General features: G+C 45.3%; 1 protein-coding gene across 1 annotated transcript in view; it reads left to right on the top strand.

Moving 5' to 3' along the window:
- Positions 1 to 24669, top strand: part of SLC13A4 (solute carrier family 13 member 4) — a 233885-nt gene that overhangs the window by 76912 nt on the left and 132304 nt on the right. Inside the window, exons 2-4 of the mRNA XM_085650527.1 lie at positions 7074 to 7202; positions 9323 to 9459; positions 13150 to 13331. Of these exons, the coding sequence (XP_085506653.1) occupies positions 7074 to 7202; positions 9323 to 9459; positions 13150 to 13331 (448 nt within the window). The remainder of the gene's footprint in view (positions 1 to 7073; positions 7203 to 9322; positions 9460 to 13149; positions 13332 to 24669) is intronic.

Below are 24669 nucleotides of genomic sequence, written 5' to 3'. Positions count from 1 at the left end.
TCCGTGTTTTCAGACGTGGCGGCTATTCCGGAGCATTCCCCGTTGGAAGACAGAGTATTGGACGGCTATGTGCCGGATAGCACCATTTCGTTGATTTATAAAAAGCTTATCAATGATCGAATGGGTTTGCTGGCCTCATTGCGGGAGACATGGATTGCCGACGGTTTAGAACTGGACGACGAGGATTGGGTGTCAGCGGTGGCCTCCCCGAAAGAGGTGGCTATCCCGGCCCGATTGCGGTTCGTCCAGCTTAAGATACTACATAGAGTGTACGTCACGGGGCCTGGTTTGATGCGCATGGGGTATTCGGTGGATGGTTCGTGTAAGCGAGGCTGTGGGCTACTGGGGACTTTTCTCCATATCTTGTGGAAGTGTCCGGAGGTGACTCGGTTTTGGTGCAGAGTGCATGCGGTGTTAGAAGAAGTCACGCATGTTGCCTTGTTGCCGGAGGCACGAAGGTGTTTGCTGAATGTCTGGGAGCCGACTGATTACAATGTGACGCAGACGCAATGGGTGACTCTAGGCTATATGGTAGCGAAGCGTGACATTGCACAGTTGTGGGGCTCCCAGAGGCCGCCAACGGTCTCCGAGTGGAAGGAACACATGGACTGGTGTATGTTTAGAGAGAAAACGGTGTATGTGGCGAGAGGCAAGCCTGGGAAGTGGATTAAGGTGTGGGGTCCCTAAAACTCCTATCGTGGAGGTATTTGCGCCCCGCCCCAGACGCGTGAGATGGATGCCGCTCTGTCTCCCTAGCCCCCGCATTCCTGTATGCTCCTGCGACATGCGAATTTGTCTCTTCTGCCTTGCCCCCCTCCCCCCCCTCTGTCTACCCGGGTTGGTTTACTCCCTCGATACGAGGAGCACATGTTCCTGTTATTAACTTCCTCTGCCTTGTGTGTTTGATGTTTTTTGTTTTTCAAAAATATGAAACCTTTCCTGTTTGTTTATGGACTGCGGCTGCGGCTGACTGCGATGATTAGCACTTTAGTAACTCTTTTGTTGCTTTATTGATGTGAATGTTAAGTCGTGCCTAGGTTTACACTGCGTTTAGCGGCCGGCCTGTTGGTTGTAGGCCCATACTTGTATCTTTTCGAAATTGTAATAAAGGTTTTTAAAAAAAAAAAAAAAAAAAAAAAGAATAATCCACTATGTCTGCCCAAAGTCCTGCAAGAAATAATGATATCGCCATGTACAACAGCTCCAAAAGATTTGTATTTCGTACTGACTTCTCTATTACGAGTTGGACAGTGGATGCTTCGTGTCATATGTTTTAATTCATAAAGTGGACATTTGAAGACAGTCTTCGCTGTCTTTGGTGGACTCGTGTTTTGATTATAACTATTGAGGAAGATCCAGAACAGACAACATTTACTACCAGCATGTTATATACTGACCTGCAGAGTTCTGATGTTCAAACTTCTGCAGTCAATGGACATGTGGTCATTATCACTATGCTTTATTGTATAAGGAAAGATGTAAGATCTTTTTGACCCATAATAATTCCTTGATTAAGCAAGCACCTCTTTTTTATAGTGTTCATACCACACTGCTGCTGTTTCTAAGAGCAGTAAATAACAGGTGTTACTATTGCCCTGCTAAATGGTTCTTAAATTAGAAATCTCAGAAGGCTTGAAATTTGATTGGAGTCGTGTTTGTGACCACCAAATTACACTGGTGCTGTGTGCCGGCACTGCATTTAATGGCTAATTGAGTATTGGTGCTATAGTTGTAGGGATGGTTTTGTGTTACTTCACACCACTGATTATGGTGCTGGCTCTGATACCTCTGTGAATTCAATGAGTCCCGGTAGTAACCGGCAAAGTATAACAGCAAAGTCTTGATAAGTGTGTAAAGCGTATTCACACTTCAGAGTGCAGCAGCCCATCGACTGTACACGAGCAGAAGCAAAGCCTCAAATGGCTCAGGATTCAAAGAACAATCCAATAACACATAAAGAACACTGGAATCAGAATGAACTCATTACCTCATTCTGATCCCTAGCTAGCACTAGAAATACACATGCAATATACAGCCTATGCGCGATGCAGTAAGATACTACAGTCTGATCATCATGATAGACTGCTCTAGGGTATTGAAAGCAGCTGTTGGGTCCGGCAGTGTTAGAATCCGGGTTCTCTGGTTGGCACAGGTAGGTACTTGTGTCAAGCAGGGAACCTTTCCTCTAGTCAGGGTGAGGGGGTACACTCCTAAAATAACCCCTGCTCACCCTCTAGGTAGCTTGGCGCGAGCAGACAAGGCTTATCTCAGAGCGTTATAGGTTAAACATTTGTGAACACGTACAGTAACCCTGTGACAACACTACAAATGGACACCACACAGGTTTTATATTAAAAATAAGGATTCTTTATTTAGAGTTACCACAAGACCATTAAACGACAAAAATACACAATACTGTTACTTTAGATGGTAGAATTTTGTTTAGTTTTCTTAAGTTCTTAAATGAGACACTTTATGTCAATGTACCTTTTAGATGCGACACGCAGGGCAACGAAAGTGTTGCAACGATGTTGATGCGATGAAGTTTTTCGTGCAAAGAAATAAAGACGTGAAGATCTTCCAGATGCGTTACGCTTCTCCGATGTTGCGAAAAGACTCGACTTGATGCGTCAGCTGCAGCGGCGTCACCCTTTACGCGATGCGACGACAGCGGCCTTGGCAGCGGCACTCTTCTCCGACGTTTGTGAGACGCTTCCGCTCGATGCGATGTTGCAGCGGCGACACCCCTTTACGCGTTGTTACGACAGCAGCTCCGACGGCGGCACGCTTCTCCGTGGATGCGAGGTGCTTTTCTTGATGCCGTGCAATGCGACAGCTACGATTGCTGCGATGGCGACACGCTTCTTCCTCGATGCGAGACTCTTCTCTTGATGCGGTGCGATGCGTCAGCTACGATGGCTGCGATGGCGACACGCTTCTTCGGCGTTGCGAAACACTTCTTGGATGATGCGAGACGCTTCCGCTCGATGCGATGCTGCAGCGGCGACACACTTGCATTTACAAGCCCTGGGCACTCCTGGTGCACTTTACTGGGGTCTGACAGTAAACCAAATAAGCCAATCCTGGAATCCAACCAACATATACATTTTAAATAGAGAGCCCTTGCACTGTGGCACTGGTTGGCAGTGGCACAGTGCTCTGAGCAGCTAACACCAGCAAAACACATGAGGCACAGCGACAAAAAGTGGAAGGGAGACTCACGCCAAGGTGCCAGGTCTAACAGGCAGAATAAATGAAACTGATAACCTTTCATCTACAATATTTAATAATTTATTTGGAATCTCTAAAAATGTGATCTCTGTTCCTCACCTTAAGCAAGACCACCCGCGACCTAGTCCATGGAGTTCTTCCAAATTAAAGGTCATAGGCTGGTAACTCTGACAGATGGATCAGGTAAGGTAGACTAGGTAGAGCTTAAAAGGTTGCTGATTATGCTTCAGTCATGTCCACCTTTCAAAGGAAATGGTTTGTTGTAAAAAAAATCTCCAGATTCCTCCAATGGGCAATCTGTATCTTTTCCATACAGACATGTTTTTGTAATACTGGTATTAAGTAAATATAAGTAACTTTATTCGATAAAAAGTCATCATAAAAGTGTGCAATTTTACAATACAATACAATACGGTAATACAAATAAAAACATGAGCCCGCCGATCCTAAAATACAGACAACAACCACTGTTTCACTTTTACTAATTTGGTGAGGGGGACAAAACAACACTGTCAGATGTCATAGGAGCTTTCTGCCAAGGGCCTTCCAGTAGTTAGGTAGGATGAGGGAGGGCCTTGGCACGCCTCGTACGAGTCAACCATGCACTGCCCAGGTACTTAGCAACTCCACACACCATGGCAGTGGAGGTCGTGTCGGTGCAGAGAATCCGCGGGGCCATTTTATGACATCTGAGGCCCAGCCCCTTGCATAATGGCTTTAACCATGTTCTTCTGGCTAGCCTATACGCTGGACAGGCAAAAAAGAAATACGCTACGGACTCATTAGGGGCTGCGCAACCTGGACAAGACTTAGATGAGCCACCTTGTTTATTCCACCTCGAGGTAAAATCGTTCACCGGGAGAATCCCGAACCTAACCTTTAAATAAAGTGATCTGTCCAGTGGTTTCTCTATGAAATCCAAGAACGGTTCAAATCTCCTTGACCATTTGAACGTCATAAACCGCTCGGTTAGGGAACATCCAGCACCTCTACAAAAGGTCTCCTTCTGGACCCAATCCCAGTACAGTTGTTTAATCGCTAACTTAGGTGGTGATATTTGGCTCTTCCATGATTCGCTCAAACCCAGTAGAATGACCATCTGCCTCAGATTATTCAACCATTTGATCCGATTACCAGTGTCAAGCAAGATAAGTTCATCTAAAACCGCTGCGTACTTCTGTAGCTCCCTGGTCCTTCGCAAACGAACCCAAAAAAGTAATGGGCGCAGGCGCACTAGATCTTTAAAGGGGCGCCTGCCCATGTCTAACCGTAGAGGGGCTAATGGGACGGAGACAGGAAGGGCAACCAGATCTCTTAAAAACTTGTTTTCAGACATGATTAACTCAGGTGTGTTCTCAAACCCCCATAATTCGGAGCCATATAGAGCGGATGGTAATACTTGGCCCTCATAAATTGCGAGAGTTGGTGCCACAGGCTTACTTGTAGACTCCCGATGTTCTCTCAGGACCGCCCCTGAGACTCTTTTATGGTTTAACAACATTTTGGCCAAGTGGTCTTTCCAACTCATCCGACTATTAACCCTAACTCCCAAATAATCGAAGGAATCTACCAACTCCAAAGGCTCACCATTAAGCGAGAGATTATTCCTAAACCTGGTAGAGGGCGATAAGGCCATGAGCTTTGTTTTAGAGGTATTGATGGTGAGACCTCTATCAATACAGAACGCACTAAAGCGGTTTAGGAGCTGGTATTTGTCTGTATAGAGTTTGCTTTGCTCTGACAGCTGGCTGGATTCCATCTGATGTGATGGGAGGTTGTGCTTTCTGGGGTTCTCTGGGTAGGGAAGGGGGCAGAATAGCCTGGGTTTCACATTGGTAAACTAACATACAGCTCATGATAGGGGATGTAGCGTGTTGTCTATTGCATATTGCTTCTATGGTTGTGTATATGTTTATAAACGCATGGAAACTCTATCTGTGTGTACCAGGCAAATTGTAACAAATTCTCCTTAAATGAAACGTGTAAAATCATCAGTTCAAAACTATTTAAAAAAATTATGTTGTAAATAGATGGGGTGCAAGGTGAGGTGCAGGCAGGAATACAAGGGGGTTTAGAGGGAAGTGAGTGCATTTCAATGGGGAGTCGAGAATTAAAAGGCTTGGAAGTGGAATTTGCCATTGAAGGCTTCAGCTAGAACCCTGCCAGAAGTAGTGAAAGCTCGTAGTGGGGTAGAACAGGTGCAGTAATATTGCTACAATGTGGCTATATGGCTAAAAGAGTGCCCATCCTTTCCTAAAGACTGCCTGGGCATTTTATCACGTATAATATTTAAGCATATTGGCTGTTACTCTCACTGTAGTGCTGTAGTGCAATTTATATTAAAAAAAAGGCTTTGACAAAGCGAACAGGTCTAGGTTTAATGTGATCCTTCATGCAGCATTTCCACATTGGAGGGAGTCAGATGGAGGAAGTCAGCAAAGATGACAGTGAGGGCAACAGCTACAGAAGTCCCTTAATGCAGTTCAATGCAAGCACTCGAGTGAAGACAGAGGGTAACACCCAAACAGTCAATAATATACGTAAGAGGGGAATGCTCCACTAGGTTGAGCCAAGGTGAGATTGTCAAAGTCTCAAACCGATGGCTAAAGATGTTGGTTTAAGAAGGCCAGTGGTTGTAAAGGGAGGAGCTAAAGCCCCCTCTGTGAATATTGTTCGCAATAGGTCTGCTTGAGCTAAAAATGCAAATAAATAAACCCATCAAATCAGATAAAGCAGCTTCTTCACCAAAGCAAATATTCTTGGTACTTAAGTGCTACTAGATACATAGAATGTCCAAGCATCCTCCATTTGACACTTGGGACGTACAATGGCAAAGTTCATCTAACCTTAGCTGGTCATTTCTTGCCTTCAGTGGTCCATCCATGATTTGCAAAGACCGCTCTGACACTGCACTGTATACAGAACTGTGATGGCTCATTGTGGACAGCCAGAATGAGGCCTGTCCTGCTACCTGCACCTACGGATAAATAACTCTGCATCTTCTTGCCACAAAGTCTAAAGATCTGACAATGAATGCCCAGATGATGGCAATGTGCAGCACAAGCGTTATACCTTGAACCTCTTAAGATAGGCACTCTCCTTCCTTCTCAGAGATCTTCATGCTTCAGCATTCTATCGCAGCTAGATTATTACAACAACTTTTATTTGGGACTTCTAGGTTATACTCTACTGAAACCACAGAGTATACAGAATGCCACTGTCAACTCAATTTCCTGCTTGAAAATGTCAGATCATGTCTGAATATATCTCCCAAACAGAGGTTTGCACTGGCTATTAGAGGATTACATTGAAATGCATCTGCTCATGGCATAAATCATTTTACCAGGTCTGGCCACACTTCTGCCCTTGTACTGCGGCAAGGGACTTACGCCCTCTTATAGGTTCCAGCATGAGCGAAACAGAGTTCTGCTGGAAAGCAGTGGTCTAAGTTCATGGGCCGTGACATTTGGAACACATCACCACTCCAGCTGAGTTGCATGTGGCTTTTAAAAAGGGTTTGAGTGTCTTATTAGTTTGCCTAGATATGATTATGGGTGGCCCAGATGCTCTGTCAGCCAATGCTCTATGTGCCAAGAAGTCGGTTCTGATATATATTGCACTATAAAAGTACCAAAGCAATCATAGCCAATTTTAGATCGATTTTGGGGTTTCTCAAATACATCTGGCAATCTCATGTCTGCATGCGGGTGGAAAATTGTTGTCTGCTTTGTCTACTGGTTGCCGATGGCTGCTAGTGAAAAAGGTAGTAAAAGGGAGGTTGGCAAAGAGAAAAGTTGAAGTAAATATCTTTCTGCTTCCCCTTCCTGTTCTCTTTCTTCCAGGAAACCTCATGTGCTTATGTGCTGATCGTCACAGCCGTATACTGGGTCTCAGAAGCCGTTCCACTCGGGGCAGCCGCCCTCGTTCCCGCTTTTCTCTACCCACTCTTTGGAGTCCTGAAGTCCAGCGAGGTCAGATATCATCTGGTATTTTGCTTAGTAAATGACCATCTGTAGAGCCCCAGAAGGGAGCAGAGAAGCCCATGCCAGCCTCTGTAAGTGTCAGCCACTTAGGTAGGTCCGATTCCTCTTCACTAATGTTAGGTGAGGGGAGAGGCCTCTCTAAGAGAGATATTTACAAGGAGCTAGCGCTGCCTCAGCATCGTTTTTTTACGCAGTGGCAGCGCAATCAATGCCCCGCACTGCTCCATATTTACAAACTGACGCATTGAGACCAATGCGTCAGTTTGTAGAGGCCTGCCTCGCATTATACCTGCGCCAGGTATAATGTATGCAGAGTAAGCGTTCCCACGTTAAAAGCCACGTAGAACTGACACAGTGAAATGTACAACTTTTCACTGCGTCACTCTACGACTGGACTGCGTCAAAATCCCTACGTATTCTCAAACCAGGCATAAGGATTGACGCAAGACTTTTAACATGGGACTCGCCTGTGTGTTCTGACGCATTGCTGGAGTTGCAGGAGTCATACAGCCAGCTCCAGCTCTGCGTCACTTTAGCACCAAAAGATGCGTCAGATTTTCTGACGCATCTGTGAATCTTTGCGCCATGGAGCACTGTATTGTAAATACAGCGCATTCATGGCGTCATAAAGGCATTTGCACCAGACTCAAGAAATTTGACAGGTTGATGACGATGCATCAGTTCTTGTATTTATGCCTCTAAATTCTAACATTAGACCTGGCTGTGTTAATGTCATACAAGTCCGTCAGTTTTTGAGAATTGTTTGTGTCGTGCTAATGCCCATGAATAAGAAGGTTTTATTGAGGCAAAGTGGATGTCTTTGGTAGTCTCTGTCCAAAAGCAGTTCACCTTCAATCATAGCAATCTTCGATTCTTACGAGGGACACATTGGAATTGGGGCGTAATTTAGACTATATCAGTAATGGGGCATCTCAAAAATCGATGAATGTGCCATCCGCCCTCCTCTGCGTCCCTCCATCTGATCTGAAGGATGTAGGAAGGTAGTACTAACCATCTAACTGCCATGGGGAAAATTCTTCTGGTGGCTTAGACACCACTGGAATAAGTGGTGGGCTGACCACCCGATTTAGGGTGGCCAGCCATCACAATTTGCAGCAGTAGTCATTGTTTGCAGAACAGCAAACCGAGCCAATGCAGTTTTCCATTGGAAGCCCTGAAAATGTCTTGATGTATGGAAAAACAGCACTTCAGGGACGCCATCAATGTAGATATTGGAAATGTTCCCTGAACCTGGAATATTTCCAGTGCTAACATTAATGGCTGAAGAGCCACCATAACACAGTGCACATTCAGTGAGAGACTTATTTCCCCAAAGCAGTACCCCCATATATGCACATATATTTTACCCCAAGTGTTCCTCTGCATACTGGCCTTGACTCTAAGGGGCAGATTTACAAGCCCCTTGCGCCTCTTTTATGCCGCCGTTGCGTCACTTTTGTGACGCAGCGGCGGCGCAAAGCCAGCGCCATGGTGCGGGGTACTTACAACATGACGCATCTGGGAGATGCGTCACGTTGTAAAGCCCTGCGCCACATGTAGGCGTTTCGGCGCAGGGGGGGGTGTTCCGGCGCTGGAACGCCTCCTAAAAGTGGCTGAGTGAAATCTACAAGATTTCACTCGGCCACTTTTAAGGCCATGCTGCGTCAAAACCCTGTGCCTGCTTGAAGCAGGCGTAAGGATTGATGCAGCATTTTAAAGATTGGGCACCCCAGAGCCTTGCTGGAGCTGCGTCGCACTTGCGACGCAACTCCAGCAATGCGTCGCCTTTACGGCAGCAGTTGCGTCACACATCTGTCCATTTTTGCCCCATGGTGCGCCGCATTATAAATGCGGCGCATCCATGGTGGCAGAGCCGTGACGCACAATAACTGGCGCATCCCTGCTGATATGCAGTGATGCGCCAGTTATTGTAAATCTGCCCCTAATAGTGTAGCCTGTCTGCAGCCAGTGTGGCAGAGGTGGCGGCATAGGTGCAGCCCTTCTGGAGCCTCTAGCATGTGTCTCAAGAGATTGAGAATAGATGGTTGGTCTTAGGTTGTAGACCCACAACCTGACATATGATAAACAGTCTGCTCTCTTCTTTGCAGGTTGCCGCAGAGTATGTTAAGAACACCACATTACTACTTATGGGGGTCATCTGTGTTGCGGCCACTGTGGAAAAGTGGAACCTGCATAAGAGAATAGCCCTGCGAATGGTCATGATTTCAGGAGCTAAGCCCGGCATGTAAGTAGAGTATACTGCTTATGTCCTTAATTTGTCTTCTGAATGCGAGAGCAAAATCACTATAAACCTATGGAGACTCTTTCAGACCTCTGCCTTGAAGAGTTGCAGACTCAATGCTTCTGCAGATAAGAAGTTCCTTAAATCCTCTAAGTTAATTTAGATAAGAATAAAACCCCTGACAAGTTTAAAAAGTAAAGAAAAGACACCTAAATTGTACAGTCTTCGTTTGGTGAGTAGAGCAGCCCAAAGAATACTAGAATCAAGGGATAAGACAGAAAGGCTTTCTACCTGAGGACTAGCAGAATTGCCTGAAATCTTTTTGGATTAGTAGCGTACACAACCCTTATGACTTCTCCAATGGTTGGAAGGAAGCTGTTTGCCCAGAAACAGATTTTAATGAGCAGCTGTAAGAAGAGGGAGTTGGCATTTCATGTCATGGATTTAAGTCACTAAAGAAAGATGAAGGTCAATTTCTACCTAATGCAAATAACCCATGTTAAAAATGGTAGCCTTTGAAGACAACTTGATAGAGCTATTTTAATACTTCTGTCCTTTAATGAACCCCTTTGTGGTAGCTCAACAGGAAATGGAACAGCTTCAATGTGAACTGCTAACCAAACCTACGTTTCACATACCACAGCAGTCTTAAGGGTATTGACTATCTTGACCTCGCATAAAGATCGAGGACAATAAACTCTAAACCGCATTCTTCATCAAAACCCACATTATTCATCAAAACCCACTGAGAAGAATCCTTTTGTAGAATACTGGAGTTATCATCCCATAGCCTTTAGAGATGGCCTCCCTTATGAGCAATTGCTTAGGCCACAGAGAATTTCCAAATTTAAGGGTGACTTTTTCAAAGAGGTGAATACCCTTTCTCTGAAACCACTGGAGAGGCGGTATCCCATAATTTTGGTGAAACAATCAATGATAAAACCTTGGTGATATCCAAGAAGGGAAGAAACAATGGCCTTTTAACAAGATCACCTGTGTTACAACTTTTTGTCCATTATCCAATAGGATCGTTAAGAGAATCAAAAATCATTCGATTGTATTATGTTCAGGCGATATTACCCAGGATGCCCTTTTATTCTCCTTCAAATGTGGCTGTAACATTGAAATCCACGTAGTGAGAGCCTGCAAGTTCCCATCTCATGTCAGCCTCCTTGTGGTGTCTTCCACCTATAACTGGCCACTATAGACGTGGCTTACGTTTTCACCTCCAGTCCAATGTGCTTAACCACCACATAAAACATGACAACATTTTTTTTCCAATTGTAACTCAAGTAAACGTGGTTTACTGCACGATAAGTCCATGCATTCTTCTATACATTGGGCAGACTTCACAAAAAGTAAAGTGAAGGATTAGGCAACATCGAAGTAGGATCAGAAGTAAGGTCCAAAATGCCCCTCTTGTAGATGACTGTACCTCCGCTAATCACATGAACACTTATATCTATTGGCAAGTGATCGATGTTTTGAGAGCACCACCAAGAGGCGGCAATCTGGAAGCCATGCCAGATTGGAACATATATGGATTGTTCGCTGTGATTTCATCAGTAACAGGCTGAGCACCACTGAAGTATGGAATGGCATTTTATAAATTTTATTCTCAAGACTTTGCACTGTATTGTGTTACTTTATATTGCAACTGTTTGTTGATCAGTGATGATGCCCATAATAAGAAATACAACTGTATTAATGACCCTTCACTGGGTCCATATGTCTTAAACTCAGTGAATATCCTGTGAGCTTAACTAGAATGGGGCCAAATGTTTGAACCAATATACCATTGATGTTAATTTCACAATGATTCTTGTGATCGGATTGTTAACTTAATTCCTAACATTGAGGCTCTTTGCAATCCTTGTGTTCTGTGGATGTGTTGAAGGGGTATGATGTTATGATCCATTGGGGCAATGTGAGGTGTGGGGCAATAGTGGGCACCTGTCTATGCTTCATCAGCATGTTGGTGGCAGTTCTCAAAATTTGAATGGCACGTCAAACATCTATCCACAGGATGCCAGGTATTTTCTTTCCTTGTTTTTTTTTAAAGCTCGTGGAATGGCTAGAATGAGGTGGGAAATATCTGGCAGGAAGCCAGGTATTCATATTTTTAGTGTGCAGGGTGGATATTATGGGCTAAGAGATGTGAGGTCATATTATGCATGCTTCCCTTAATGCCTCTGCCTCTGCATAGTTTATGCATGTGATCAGAGTTTCCGAGGAAGGAGGTCTGGGAGGCAGTACGCAATACTATAGATGAGTAGATGTGAGTATAATTGAGTGTTCCATCTTAAAGGTTCCAAGTGATGTTAGAAAATTCGACCATCACTCCTTAGTGATGTTTCTAACACTGTGCAGGGGCTTAACACTGGCCCTTTCAGCCCCTGCTGTGCAGAAAGTACATACTTCAGGGGAGGCCCATTCAGCCCAAGGTCTATCAATGTGTGTGACATGTGGGGGACTAAACGACCGCGTGCCGTATTAGGCAGGGGCTTCATTATTTTGTTTTAAACTACTAACAATGTGGTAACGTTTTGTGTACTTTTGTCTTACTTGTCACCAATGTCTGACTTATTGTGTATATGTCTTGGAAAGAAAGCCTGCTTCAGTCATTATGATGGGGTTTTATGATCTATGCTGTGAGATGGGACTAACGTTCTCCAGCCTGACCTTTACCCCTTCTTGCATGGAGATCATTAGGTCTCGGGTTATCCAGACCTATTGGTTTCAACATACATAGAGTGGGCTTCGGCTCAGCCTCTCGCCTTTGATTGGCTGGCTTTGTTGTCCATCTCAGTTGTGTGAATCAATGGATTTCCTACCTATGCTGGTGCATCTCCTGCCCAGGAGCTTTTATTTCCCACAGTCTTCTTATTGGATGAGATGTATCTTTCCACTGCATTCTTTAGAGACTCTTTTTTTATTTCATTTGGGAGTTCCAGGTAAGTGCATGTGTTTCCTTACTTGCTCGCCTTTTCTTCTTTATAACTCGGCATCCCCAGAGTGCTTTTATTTATCACAACCCTCCTCCTTTCACTCCTTGCCCCACTCCCCCTTCAACTTCCCCTTCTCCTGTCTGGGGATGCAGTATTTTTTTAACAATGGCCCTATTGCCACCAAGAACTGCTGTGCTGCTCACTAACCTATCAATACTCACAGTGCACTTTTATTTTCTATGTTCCACTATTTGAATTTATGGTTCTAACATAGCCATCTTTCACGTTAAAACAGTAAATTTAAAATGACCACACAGATATCATGAAACATTTGCACACGTGTCACGATGCCTATGCACACACATGAAAAAACAAGCATGTATGTTCATTATGACTCATGCTGGTCTCCTTGGAATGGATTTCAAGCTCGCCTGCTATGTGTGCGAATGCATCTTCACACATGCATTCTTATGCTGGGGCAATAAAGCATTGGTACAGCCAACAGCTTGGTCATTGAAAGCAGAGACCTATTGGGTTTGTGAAGGCTTGTTTAGTCATTGTTCTCTGAGCCACAGACAGGTTCTCCACACACAAAATGAGAACCTGAACATTGCAAGACAAAAAAACCCACTAATTTATCGTAGATAATCATGTTATCTCACTGAAATGGCCAGATTATCTGTAATTGGCAAATCCGAGTTTGATCAAAAGTCCTGCGCTCGGTCACCCTGTCCTTATGTTTTAGGTTACTGCTTTGCTTCATGTGCTGCACCGCCCTGCTATCCATGTGGCTCTCCAATACGTCTGCAACTGCCATGGTCATGCCCATCGTGGAAGCAGTGTTGCAGCAGCTAATGACAAAAGACGAGGAAATAAAAGGGATTGGAGCAGTGGAGAAGGCTATTTCTGAAGAAGGAAAGCCGTCAGGTTTGGTGTTTACACTTTGTGTCTCTCTCTTAAGCATACTTTCCCTTCCACTTCAAACAATGCCCCGCCTTTCTTTCTCTCAATGTTTTATTCTACATTTGCGTCGTCACCATCGCGCTTTCTCCATTTCTGTTTTCGAAAGTCCTGCATGACCTTACCATCTGTTCATCGTGCTCCTGTTGATCTTTGCCATAGACTAAAATATTGTCTTGAAAGAACAATACTTTATGAAGACCTTCCAGAACTTTCTTTATTACCCTCTGGAAGCGTGCAGCAGTGGACGCCAGCCCAAAAGGCATATGGATAAACCTATAGGTACCGAAAGGGGTCAGAAAACATGTTACGTTTCTTGAATCAGGGTTGAGCAAGACCTGGTAGTAAGCAGAGGACAAATCCATGACACTTAAAAATTTGGCATCTTTTATGAAAGCCAATGTTTCTGAAATGTTCACGCATATGTGCTTGTTTAATCCTTGTAAATCCATACACATTCTAATCTCTCTCCCACCGTCCTGCGGGGCCAAGACCACTGGAGCCAGGCACTCCGAGCACTTTATCTCCTCAATCAGTCCAAACCCCAGCAACTTTGTTCAATTCTCATTCAAGAGAAGCCATCACCAAATGAGCAACTTTCCTCACCCTGCTCACAAATGGGACAGCACAGTCTTCATAAAATGTTATGTTCAAAGTTTCTTAGCAACCCTAGGCTGCTACCAAAAATCTTGGGAAGATTACAACACATGTCCTCTAGCAACCCTTCTGTTGAGAGTGTCAACACTTTCGCCGGAGTATTGGGATAAAGAGTTATTCCCATATCCCTATGATCTCTCCATCCCAACAAGTTGTCACCTCTTCTGGCTACATACACTTTACCCACTGGCTCCCGGTCAGAGAATTGTATTTTTATAATAGCATACCCAAGGTCATCTATTTTCACTCCACCATAATCCACCAAGTTAATGTCGGGTGGAAGCAGCTCCATTTTATCCATACCAAACACCAAGTCCCAGTTATTGCCAATCACCATAGTATATGGTGACCCCCAAGTCAGCTAGCACAGATAATTGTTTCCCACCAACTGCAATCTCACATTAGGGCATCTCCAGAGGAGCTCCGTCCATTAATACATAATTCCTCACACTCAATACACACTTCCTTTCCTCTTCCACACAGTGTACCCCTTGTACTTTAGTCCCCCAACACATAATCACATAATGCCCCTTTTTTCCACATTTCTTGCATGTAGCAAATCTCACAAAGCATTGAGGACTATTTGAAAGATGTCCTTCACTGCCACATCTAAAACATTTCATACCAATATTCTTGCTAAGGTTAGTTAGCATTTTCACTTTTGGGATATTTCTTGGGATTCTCACTGCTAGAATATTCCCTTGAATACTCATTCTTGCCAATTACTCTTTTGATTTCATGGGCAGTACTCTTTCCCCCGTGAGTATCTTTACCCTTATCCTCTCTCATCTCACGCACCCAGATGCTGGTATTCTCCATACCTTCCACAATAGCCAAAGCCTCTCTCAAATCAGGATTCTTTTTAAGGAGTTTCTCCTGTACTTTAACATTATTGGTACACTTAACAATTTGATCCCTGCCCAAAGAATCGGTAAGCTGTCCAAACAGGTACATGCTATGTAACTACTAATCTTTTCCTGCTTCCCTTGTACCGTTGTGAAAAACTTATGCCTCTCAAGCACAATATTCATTTGGGAGCAAAAAATGGTTCTCTAACATCATTACCAACGTCTTTTAAATTGTGAGGTTCACCTTCTCCTTGCCCAACGGTAATCTCGTCAAACTCTCATATACATTCCTACCCTCATTCCCCAAATGATGCATTAATATTGCTTGCTTTCTCACAGCAGCTAATTTCTCCTCACCAATTGCAAGCAAATAGGGGTCAAAAAGCGGTTTCCACCTCTTCCAAGGAAGATTTGGTTCACCCTAATCAGACAAAAACTGTGGTGGCTGCTATGCAATGGTTGGCAGTAAAGCAGTAAGTGAACAGCATTCAACAATAAGTAGGTTACTTGAAATAGGAAATAGGCTCCTACAACTGCAGTTCCTCAGACTGTGAAGTTGCCAACACTTCCTCCTGTAGCAACTGCCGCGATATCGCCAATACTGTCACATGCTGAACTCAACCTCCTACACCTCCGTGATGCGAGTTGAAAAAAAGCAGAACTACAAGGTTCCTTCATCAAACGCTGCGATCCAATCTGGTCACTCCCAGCATAAATGAGAATTTTACTGATAACATTACAATCAAAAATGCCAGCAAGTCTCCACACCCACAGGGACCCAAACGGATTCCTCACAACGCAAATGTAAGTCACTTAATCCAATTCAAAATAGCCGCAAAGTACGTAACTCATATGATGTTATACGTGCAATGGCAAGCATCTCCAGTGCAGTCCATTAACACTGTCACGTCTTCCGATCCAAAATCACTGCAGAAAAAACCGTAACACGTATGACATTACACGTGCGACAGCAAGCATCTCCACCTGCTTCTTTGAAGAACAAACAGTGCCCACCAGCTGACGTCACCATTCAACTCAGGAGTTACACTTTGATCGTACCACTAGCTGTCACCTCGCCGCAAAGGCACACTGAGCAGTAATACTCCTCCAGCAGTAACTTCACAGTGACTTCTATCAATCAATCAATCAATCAGGGAATTGTGAAGCATGATACTTACCAGTGAGGGTCTCTAGGCGCTGGGGGGGTGAGGGTGCAGCTCCCAGTCAGCCAAAGAGCCAGGTCTTGAGGCTCTTTTGGAAAGTGTGTAGAGAGGGGAGCGTCTGATGTTGATCGGGAGCTCGTTCCAGGTATTTGCCACGATGTAGGAGACGCTCTTCCACATCTCTGGCTCTGTGGATGTGCAGGGTTTCAGCGAGGTTGGTGGAGTGAAGGTTTCTATTGGGTACGGGGACGGAGAATCTTTCTTTGAGGTATTTGGGTCCGGTGTTGTGGAGGGATTTGTAGGCGTGGGTGAGTAGCTTGAAGGTTACACTCTTCTTTACGGGGAGCCAGTGGAGGTCTCACAGGTGTTGGATGATGTGTTTGTGTCGTGGGACGAGTCTGGCCACTGTATTCTGGATGGTCTGGAGTATGCGTAGCAGGGATTTGTTGATTCCGGTGTAGAGGGCGTTTCCGTAGTCCAGTTTGCTTGTTATGAGTGCGTGGGTGATGGTCTTTCTGGGTTGGGAGGGTCCATTTGAACGTCTTGCAAAGGATACGGAGGGTGTTGAAGTAGGTGGAGGCGACGGCGTTGATCTGTCGGGTCATGGTGAGGGAGGAGTTGAGTATGATGCCAAGGTTCCGGGCAGCGTTCGTGGGGGAGGGAGGTTGCCGAGGGCAGTGGGCCACCAGGTGTTGTCCTATGCTGAGGGGGTGGGCCCGAGGACGAGGACTTCAGTCTTGTCCGAGTTGAGCTTCAGACAACTGCTGCTCATCCACGATGCAATGTCTTTCATTCCTTCCTGGAAGCTGAGTCAGGTGGTGACGGGTTCCTTCATTAGGGGGAGGATGACCTGGGTGTCCTCGGTGTAAGATACTATGCTGAGTCAATGTTGTCTAACGATGGCGGCGAGGGGGGCCATGTATATGTTGAAGAGCGTGGGACTGAGCGATGATCCTTGGGGTACTCCGCAGTTGATCTCTGGGTTCGGAGAGGAAGGGCGGGAGTCTTATTCTTTGAGTTCTGCCAGTGAGGAAGTAATAAAGCCAGTCGGTTCTCTCTATGCCGGCATCGAGGAGTCTGGCGGTGAGACTGCGGTGGGAGAAGGTGTCAAAGGCAGCAGAAAGGTCTATTAGGATAAGGGCCGCGGTATAGTCTTGGTCAAGGAATGTGCGGATGTCGTCTGTGGCGGCGAGGAGGGTGGTCTCAGTGCTGTGGTTGCTGCAGAATCCGGATTGGAAGGGGTCAAGGATGGAGTTCTCATCAATGTAGTTCGTCAGCTGGGTGTTAGCAATCTTCCCAGTGACTTTGGCCACGAAGGGGAGGAGAGAGATGGGACTGTAGTTTTTGAGGTCCGTCGGGCCTGCAGAGGGTTTCTTGAGGAGGGGCTTGACTTCTGTGCATTTCCAGTCATCCGGGAATGTGCCGGATTCGAAGGTTGCGTCGATGGTGCATCTTAGCTCGGGTTCTATGGCGGTGCCAGCTCTGTGGAAGATGTGCAGCTGGCAGGGGTTCGTGGGGAATGCTTTTCATGGTTGTGGCGGTGTCTTTGGTGATTACCGGGGTCCAGGCGGAGATGGTCGGTTGGTTGTCGTTGCTGGAGGAATGGGTGGTTTCGGTGTCTGGTGTCTGTTCGCTGAAGTTGTACCATAGGGACTTGATTTTCAGATGGAAGTAGGAGCAAAGTTTGTTGAAAAGGTCCTGGGAGGGTGTGACGTCCGTGGCTATGCTGGGGGGTTTGGAGATTTCCTGGGTGATGCTGAAGAGTTCTCTTGAGTTGTTGGAGTTAGCGAGGATTTTGTTTCGGATGAAGGTCCTTTTGGTGGATCTGATGAGTTGGTGGTATTCTGCCGTAGCATTCTTGTAGGTGGTCTGGTCTTCCGTGGTTTTGTTGTTTCTCCATTGCATTTCAAGACGTCTGCGGGTGCGTCTGGATTCTTGGAGGTCGATGGGGAACTATGTCGCCTTCATGTGGCGCTGTCTGTCAGGGTTGCGGAGGGGGCAAGCTTGTCTGTTCAGTTGGTGATCCATCTTTGTATTTATGTGGCTGCAGAGTTGGCGTTGATCGAGGTGGGAAGGGGATCATGGTTGAGGGTGGAGTTGAGGTGCTCCTCGGTGACCTTGCTCCAGTTCTTTCGCGGAGGGCGTGGTGTAGGTTTGTGAGCGGTGGCTTTGTTGAAAGAGAAATATACGTAGTGGTGGTCCATCCAGGGGGGTTGTGTGGTGTGGCTGAAGTGGATGTTGTTACCTCCTGTGAAGATGGGGTCGATGGTGTGTCCTGCCTTGTGGGTGGGGGTGGTGACAAGCTGTCTCAGTGTGTTGTTGGCCAGGTTGTCCAGGAGGGCGGAGGAGTTGGGGTCGCTGAGGTTGTCGAGTTGGAAGTTCAGATCTCCGAGCAGTATATAGTCCATGGAGGCAATGGCATGGGGTGCGATGAGGTTGGTGATGGTTGTGGTGAACGTGGTTTGAGGTCTGGCAAGGGTGCCGCATAGGGTCATTCTGGGGCTGGTCTAGGTCTGGAAATTGAGGTGTTCCATGGGGGAAGAGGAGTCGTTTGTGCTGGATGTGGTGGGCGTTTTTGTGCGCGATGGCGAGTCCTCCTCCTGGGTGGTCCTTCCTCTGGATCTTGTATCCGTTGGGGATGGCGGTGAGGATGTCGGGCAGAGGTGGGGTTAGTCCAGGTTTCCATGAAGTAGGTGACGTCTGGCAAGAGGGTGTTGAGGAAGTCCCATATTTCAACTGCGTGTCTGTGTAGGGAGCACACGTTGAGGAGGATGCATCTCAGGATGTGCAGGCATCTGGCGGGAGGGCGGTGGCCGTGGGGGTGTGGAGGTTGGTGAAGTTTTGTCAACAGTGTCAACTGGTCATGGGTGGTGTTTGGCTCGCAGTTATTGTTCCTACCGGGGTTGAGTGCGTGGAGGGCAGCTGAGTCGTAGTGGTGGGTGGTCAGAGAGTGAGGGTCCCTGGCGCTGGTCACGGTCGGGTCGTGGACAGTCACAGATGGGCTAGCCTTTAGTGTGGCTGCGGTACGGCAGCGCCGCGGCCGCCATTAAATACGGAACAGAGAGGAAAATGCAGCCGGGAGGTGGAAGCGAGAACCAGCAGGGGGGAGGGGCCATAGGGGCAGCAGCAGTGAGAAAAAGGACATCAAAAATAGGCACAGAGACACAACAAAGGCACAAAATACAAAAACTAGGGAAAAAAAAGGCCCAATAACAGTGACAACAGAAAAGACAGACAAAAGACAGTAAACAGGCACAAATACAGGACAAAAAGACAGTCAACAGAGGAGGCTGGCCGAGCGGACCAGCAGAAGAGCAAGACTCTCCCCCTGGACCACCAGGGATGAGGCGCAGGCAGGAGCCTGTGTGTGGAGGAGGGCCTCGAACACCTACCTGATCAGAGAGGTGTAGGGGCAGCAGCTCAACAACAGAGCTGCTGGTGCAGAGAGCAGAGTCCCCTGACCAGGAGGTCAGAGGTCTTGCTCACTCACCCGAGTAGGCGGGAGGCGGGAGTGTGAACCGACAGGGGGGAGGGGATACGGGGCCAGCAGCAGCGGGAAAAGGGCAGCAAAAACGGGCACAAAGACACAACAAAGGCACAAAATAGTCTCCCAATCAGTTACGACCGCACCAGGTAAATGACATCTCCAAAGACATAATTGCAGAAGCAATTGGTGCACATAGCATGATCCTACAAGTAATCAGCCGCTGCAATCACAATCCGTTGCAGCTATGAAATTCTTGTGGATTATCGGGGAAGCTGGTGGTCACATGCCTGTCCACAGCAGGTGCTCATCACCAAAGTTAAGTTCAGGAATACCACAACGCTTCTGGTATGTTTCCAAGTAGTTTAGTAATGGTACAGCTTACAGACCACCAACCTGTACTGGCAGCTTGATCAACTGACAATATTCAAACCCTTGCCTAGTTTTGGTGTACTGTGCTTTGTGCTGTCATCATTGACTTAGGCAATGTTCCAGCCACCTAGGCAATCAGCGACCTAGGTAATGTTCCAGCCACAGAATGATGTAGCAATCTGAATCATAACACCCCCCCCCCCCCAATTTTTTTACTCTGTTATCAGTGGAGGGACTACTAGATAGACTGGTGGAGCAGGTATGGGGTGGGTATTGGGGGGCACCCCTGGCTTCAGTGGGGCCCTACCCCTGGCTTCCTTTTTGAATCGTAGTCCATACTAGCAGTGGACCATCAAGTACGTTTATTTGCAGACAGCACCTCATCCCAGCAACAACTGCCAATAACCAGACCCCTACACCAAATAATCCGCAGGTTCCACACAGGGAAATAGAACATAACTTACCAGCAATCCATTCCTACACACACCCCTTCCTTCTAAACAAAAACATATATTAAAAAATTAACACATGAGGTGTGCACCGTTACAAATGAGCAACCAAAAGAAAATGCAATAAATGGTACTAAAACTAGACTTACGACTAATAAAAGAGAATGACGACAAAAAGTAAAAGCTAGTGCAGCACTACATTGCAAATAGGTTAGTACATTTCGTAATCCTTGAACTTCACAGGACTGGACCTGTTTGGGACTCTCTTAATGGCACTTTCCTTGTCCTAGGTAACATCAATTTGAACTCCCATTTTCCTCCCAACTTACTACGTTTTGAATTTGGGAACTACTGAAAGTAAACACTTGTTCCATGTTTTTCCGTTTTCCAGCACCACCACATGATCCCTCACATTCTTAACCTGGACAAGTGCAGAAAAGCATGACAAACCCTTGTGAATAAAACCAGGTCACTTAATCCTTACCCAGTTTCCAACCTGAGCAGACAAGCTCATATGACATTCATTTGTGAAAGTATATTTCTTTGGTACAGCAGACCTTACATCCACCACACTTGCTATGCTTACAGCATCAATGCTTTACCTATCCATCCACTCTTTATTTAAAGACCTTACATCCACCACACTTGCTATTCTTACAGCATCAATGCTTTACCTATCCATCCACTCTTTATTTAACTTAGACACTGCAATCCTGCCGCTCAGCAAAGTAAAAGGGGACATCCCTGTACTTATGTGAGGGGTAGTTCTTACTGCCAACAATATTCCATCAATTGCTTCTTTCCAATGCAATCCATTGATGAGTGCAAGCTGTAACTGGTCTTTGATGATACGTTTCACTCTCTCCAGAAGACTATTACTACAGGGATGGTAGAGAGAGGTTAAGATGTGTTTTGTACGTGATTTTAACAAGAAAACATCTAATTTCCCTGTCAGCTAGGTACCTTTGTCAGTCCCTAACTCTTCTGGAAAGCCCCCTCTTAAAAATTCCTCCTTCAAAAATTTAATGACAGCAAAAGAATTTAGATTGTTCACTAATTTCACCTCTGGCCATTTTGACATATGGTCTATCATGACCAAAGCATATTTAGGTGTAATACAGCTTCTAACCACTCCTGCTCAGACAAAGCCCCCTTTGTGGTGTCATTAACCGAGCACACCAGACATACCATCTCAAGATCATCCATCTCTCCCTGGTCTTCTTCATTCCCTTCCAATGGCAATCTAGAGAGGCAGTCAGCAACATATTTCTTTGCCCTGGGACAAATTCAAACCTGTAAAGAAACTCTTGCAATCTATATTACCACTTTGCAATGTGTGGGTCGCTCTGCCCCCACCCCTTTGTGGTGAACAGGTCCAACAAGGGTTTGTGATCTGTTCTTAAAACAAATGTCTTTCCCCACAAAAAGATTTTGAAATGTTGTGCCCCTCACTACATGGTCAACAACTCCTTCTCTATTTTGGAATAGGTTGATTCTGCTCCCCGTAATGCTCTTGATGCAAATGCCATGGTTTCCTCCCTCCCATTATTCCTTTTCTGCATGAGCACGGCACCAAGCCCCACATTACTAGCATCAGTGGTGATGATGCATAAATCATTGATGTCAAACATTTTGAGGGGAAAAGCGCTCACTATTTCTTTTTTGATTAATTCAAAATTCTCTTCACATTTGTCATCCCACTCATATTTCACGTTTTTCTTCAGAAGACTATGCAAACCAGCTGTTTAAGCTGCAAAGATTTTCACAAATTTGGAGTAGTACTCCACCAGCCTGAGAAATGAGCGACGCTGGTTTTTGTCCCTGGGATTAGATGCACATTAAATAGCATCTAAATTCTTTAATTTCGGTTTCACCCCCCCTCCCCATACATGATGACCCAAATAGTCTACACCTTCTTGTAAAAAGTTGCATTTGTCCTTCTTTAGGGTCAATCCACCAGCTTTAATCATGTCTAACACACCCCTCACCCTGCTGTTGTTTTCTGCCTCTGATTCACCAAATATCACAATGTCACCCTGGGAAAACATGACACCTTTGATGTTATTAAATAAATTGTTCTTCAACTGTTGGAATACAGCTGATGCCGACACCAGGCCAAATGGCATTCGGATGTACTGATATGCTCCTTCAGGTGCACCAAATGACATTAAGTGTCTAGAATTCCTATTCAACTTGATTTGATGATAAGCCGAAGATACAACAAGAGTGAAACATTTAGCACTACCCAAAGTCGACAGCATTTTGTTAATATTGGGCAATGGTTGGTGATCTACCCAGATGTTAGAATTAAGATCCCTAAGATCCACACAGAGTCTTAGAGATTTATCTGCTTTGCGTGCCAGTACTATAGGTGCCAACCATTCTGAACCTTCAATGGGTTCAATTATGCCTGCAGAACATATTTTTTCTAATTCAAGCTTCAATTCTTCATGCAAACCTAATGGCACTCTGAGTACCTTGTGAGCCACCGCTTCTGCATTGTGCTTTAAAATTATGCCGTGATGGAAACCCTTAAGGTTTCCCAAACGTTCACTGAGAACCTCAGGGTTACCCTTGACCCACTCCTCAACTTCTACCTGATTGACATGGCTAAAATTTGGAAGACTGGGCAATGGTTGTGCACAAAACATCCTAGCTCCTTTTTTTCAGTCGAGCCTGGACAGCGCATTCGCTGCTGCGAGGCATGCAGTAGTAGAGTATGGCTTTGAAGCCCCACCCACTCTCCGCCCATATTTTTAATTTGCTTGTGTCATTGTCCTTTGTAAACCCTACCTGCCGATTCATTATTAGGCTTGTTAGTTCCTCCTTGGTACCGCCTTGTCTGCATTTGTAACCTCCCATGGCGACAGGCCCTTTTACTTTTGTTGCCAGACGGTATGTCTTATTTAGTCTGTAAGCACTATTTTTTTCAATGAGTTTCTCCTACTGCAGGCACAGCATGCTTTCCTCCCCATGCACGCTTTCACCTTCAAGCAGCCCTGGACAATGGCGGCCGCTTCTTTGAAGTGAAATAGGTCTCGCATTTATAAGAGTTTGAGCTAGTGCCATTGTAAATGGCTACAGTTTAAACTCTCATAAATGCGAGACCTATTGCATTGCAAATGCTTGTTTTGATAGCACCATGTCAGGATGATTGTGGTCTAAAATAATTCCCCTTTCTCCTTGTTTGTCCGAACCCAACAGATTAGCACCATCCTTGACAATGTATACTGGTCCCACTGCCTGTTTCCCATCAAATTGCAAATCAGCATCACATTTACCCACAACTTCCACTATTTTGCCCCACATGCAAAAATTTGAATGCGAGATTTGTGCATAGCAATGTCCCCAATTCCACCAAAATCCCTCATATTTAACAATGTGAAAGGAGAACCAGAGTCCGCCCAGAACTTTATATCTCAATTGTTCACGGAAATTATACAAGACGGGGGTTTCATTTTGCGTGACGCTTCCATAGATGATATTTCCGCGATTCCACTTGGTACCAGTGGTAAGAGCGGGAGGGACGCTGAAGAAAGGAACTGTACTAAGACCCTAATGTCGCTACCAGGTTCCTTCATAATATAGGCCATTAGATTAATGGGGAGTGTGAGCTCATGGAATATAATGGCCCAAGTGGCTCTAATAAGATTCTGGAAAAGACTGGGTTTGCAAGAGGAACAGAAAGTCTCCCATTGGTGTAAAAACGAGATCTATAAAAATGAACTGACCTTGTCAAATAGGTCAAAGAATTTGATGTCTGGAAGTAGGGATATGAAGGTGAGGTTATGCCAACAGACATTACACGTAGAAGTCTCAAAGGGTGAGCTGAGGTAATTAGGGAGGGAACTATCTTGGGAAAAAGATTGGCAGTATCAGAAGGGAGTTTGGTTTCCGTAGCTGGATATTTTACCAAATCTCTGGCTTAGGTGTGAATTACTAAGAATAAGAATTGGTCTCAACCCCTATTATACAAATGAGAAAACAAAAATGGTAATGATTCAACCTGGTGGGAACTGTACATGCGAGCTCCATACAAAATGCGATATTTTACACATGTTAGTGGATTGCCTAAAAGTGCTGTCCTTGCGGAAACTGATCTTATCATTATTTTTTGAATGTGGAATTATGATTCGAGCACAGGCTGTAGAATTTCATACTGACATGCGCTACCTCGCTACCTGGATATTGGAATTGCTATTTGAAGGTTTATGATTGCAGTTAAAAAGGATGTTCTTGGATAAACAAGATGAATTAGGTGTTTAAGTAAATTATAATAGCAGCTCTAATAAGAAATGAAATAGTATACATTTTAATGGGAAGTTTAAATTA

Source organism: Triturus cristatus, chromosome 4_1, assembly GCF_964204655.1.
Source record: "Triturus cristatus chromosome 4_1, aTriCri1.1, whole genome shotgun sequence".
Taxonomy (NCBI): Eukaryota; Metazoa; Chordata; class Amphibia; order Caudata; family Salamandridae; genus Triturus; species Triturus cristatus.
This window is presented reverse-complemented; position numbering and strand designations above follow the sequence as displayed.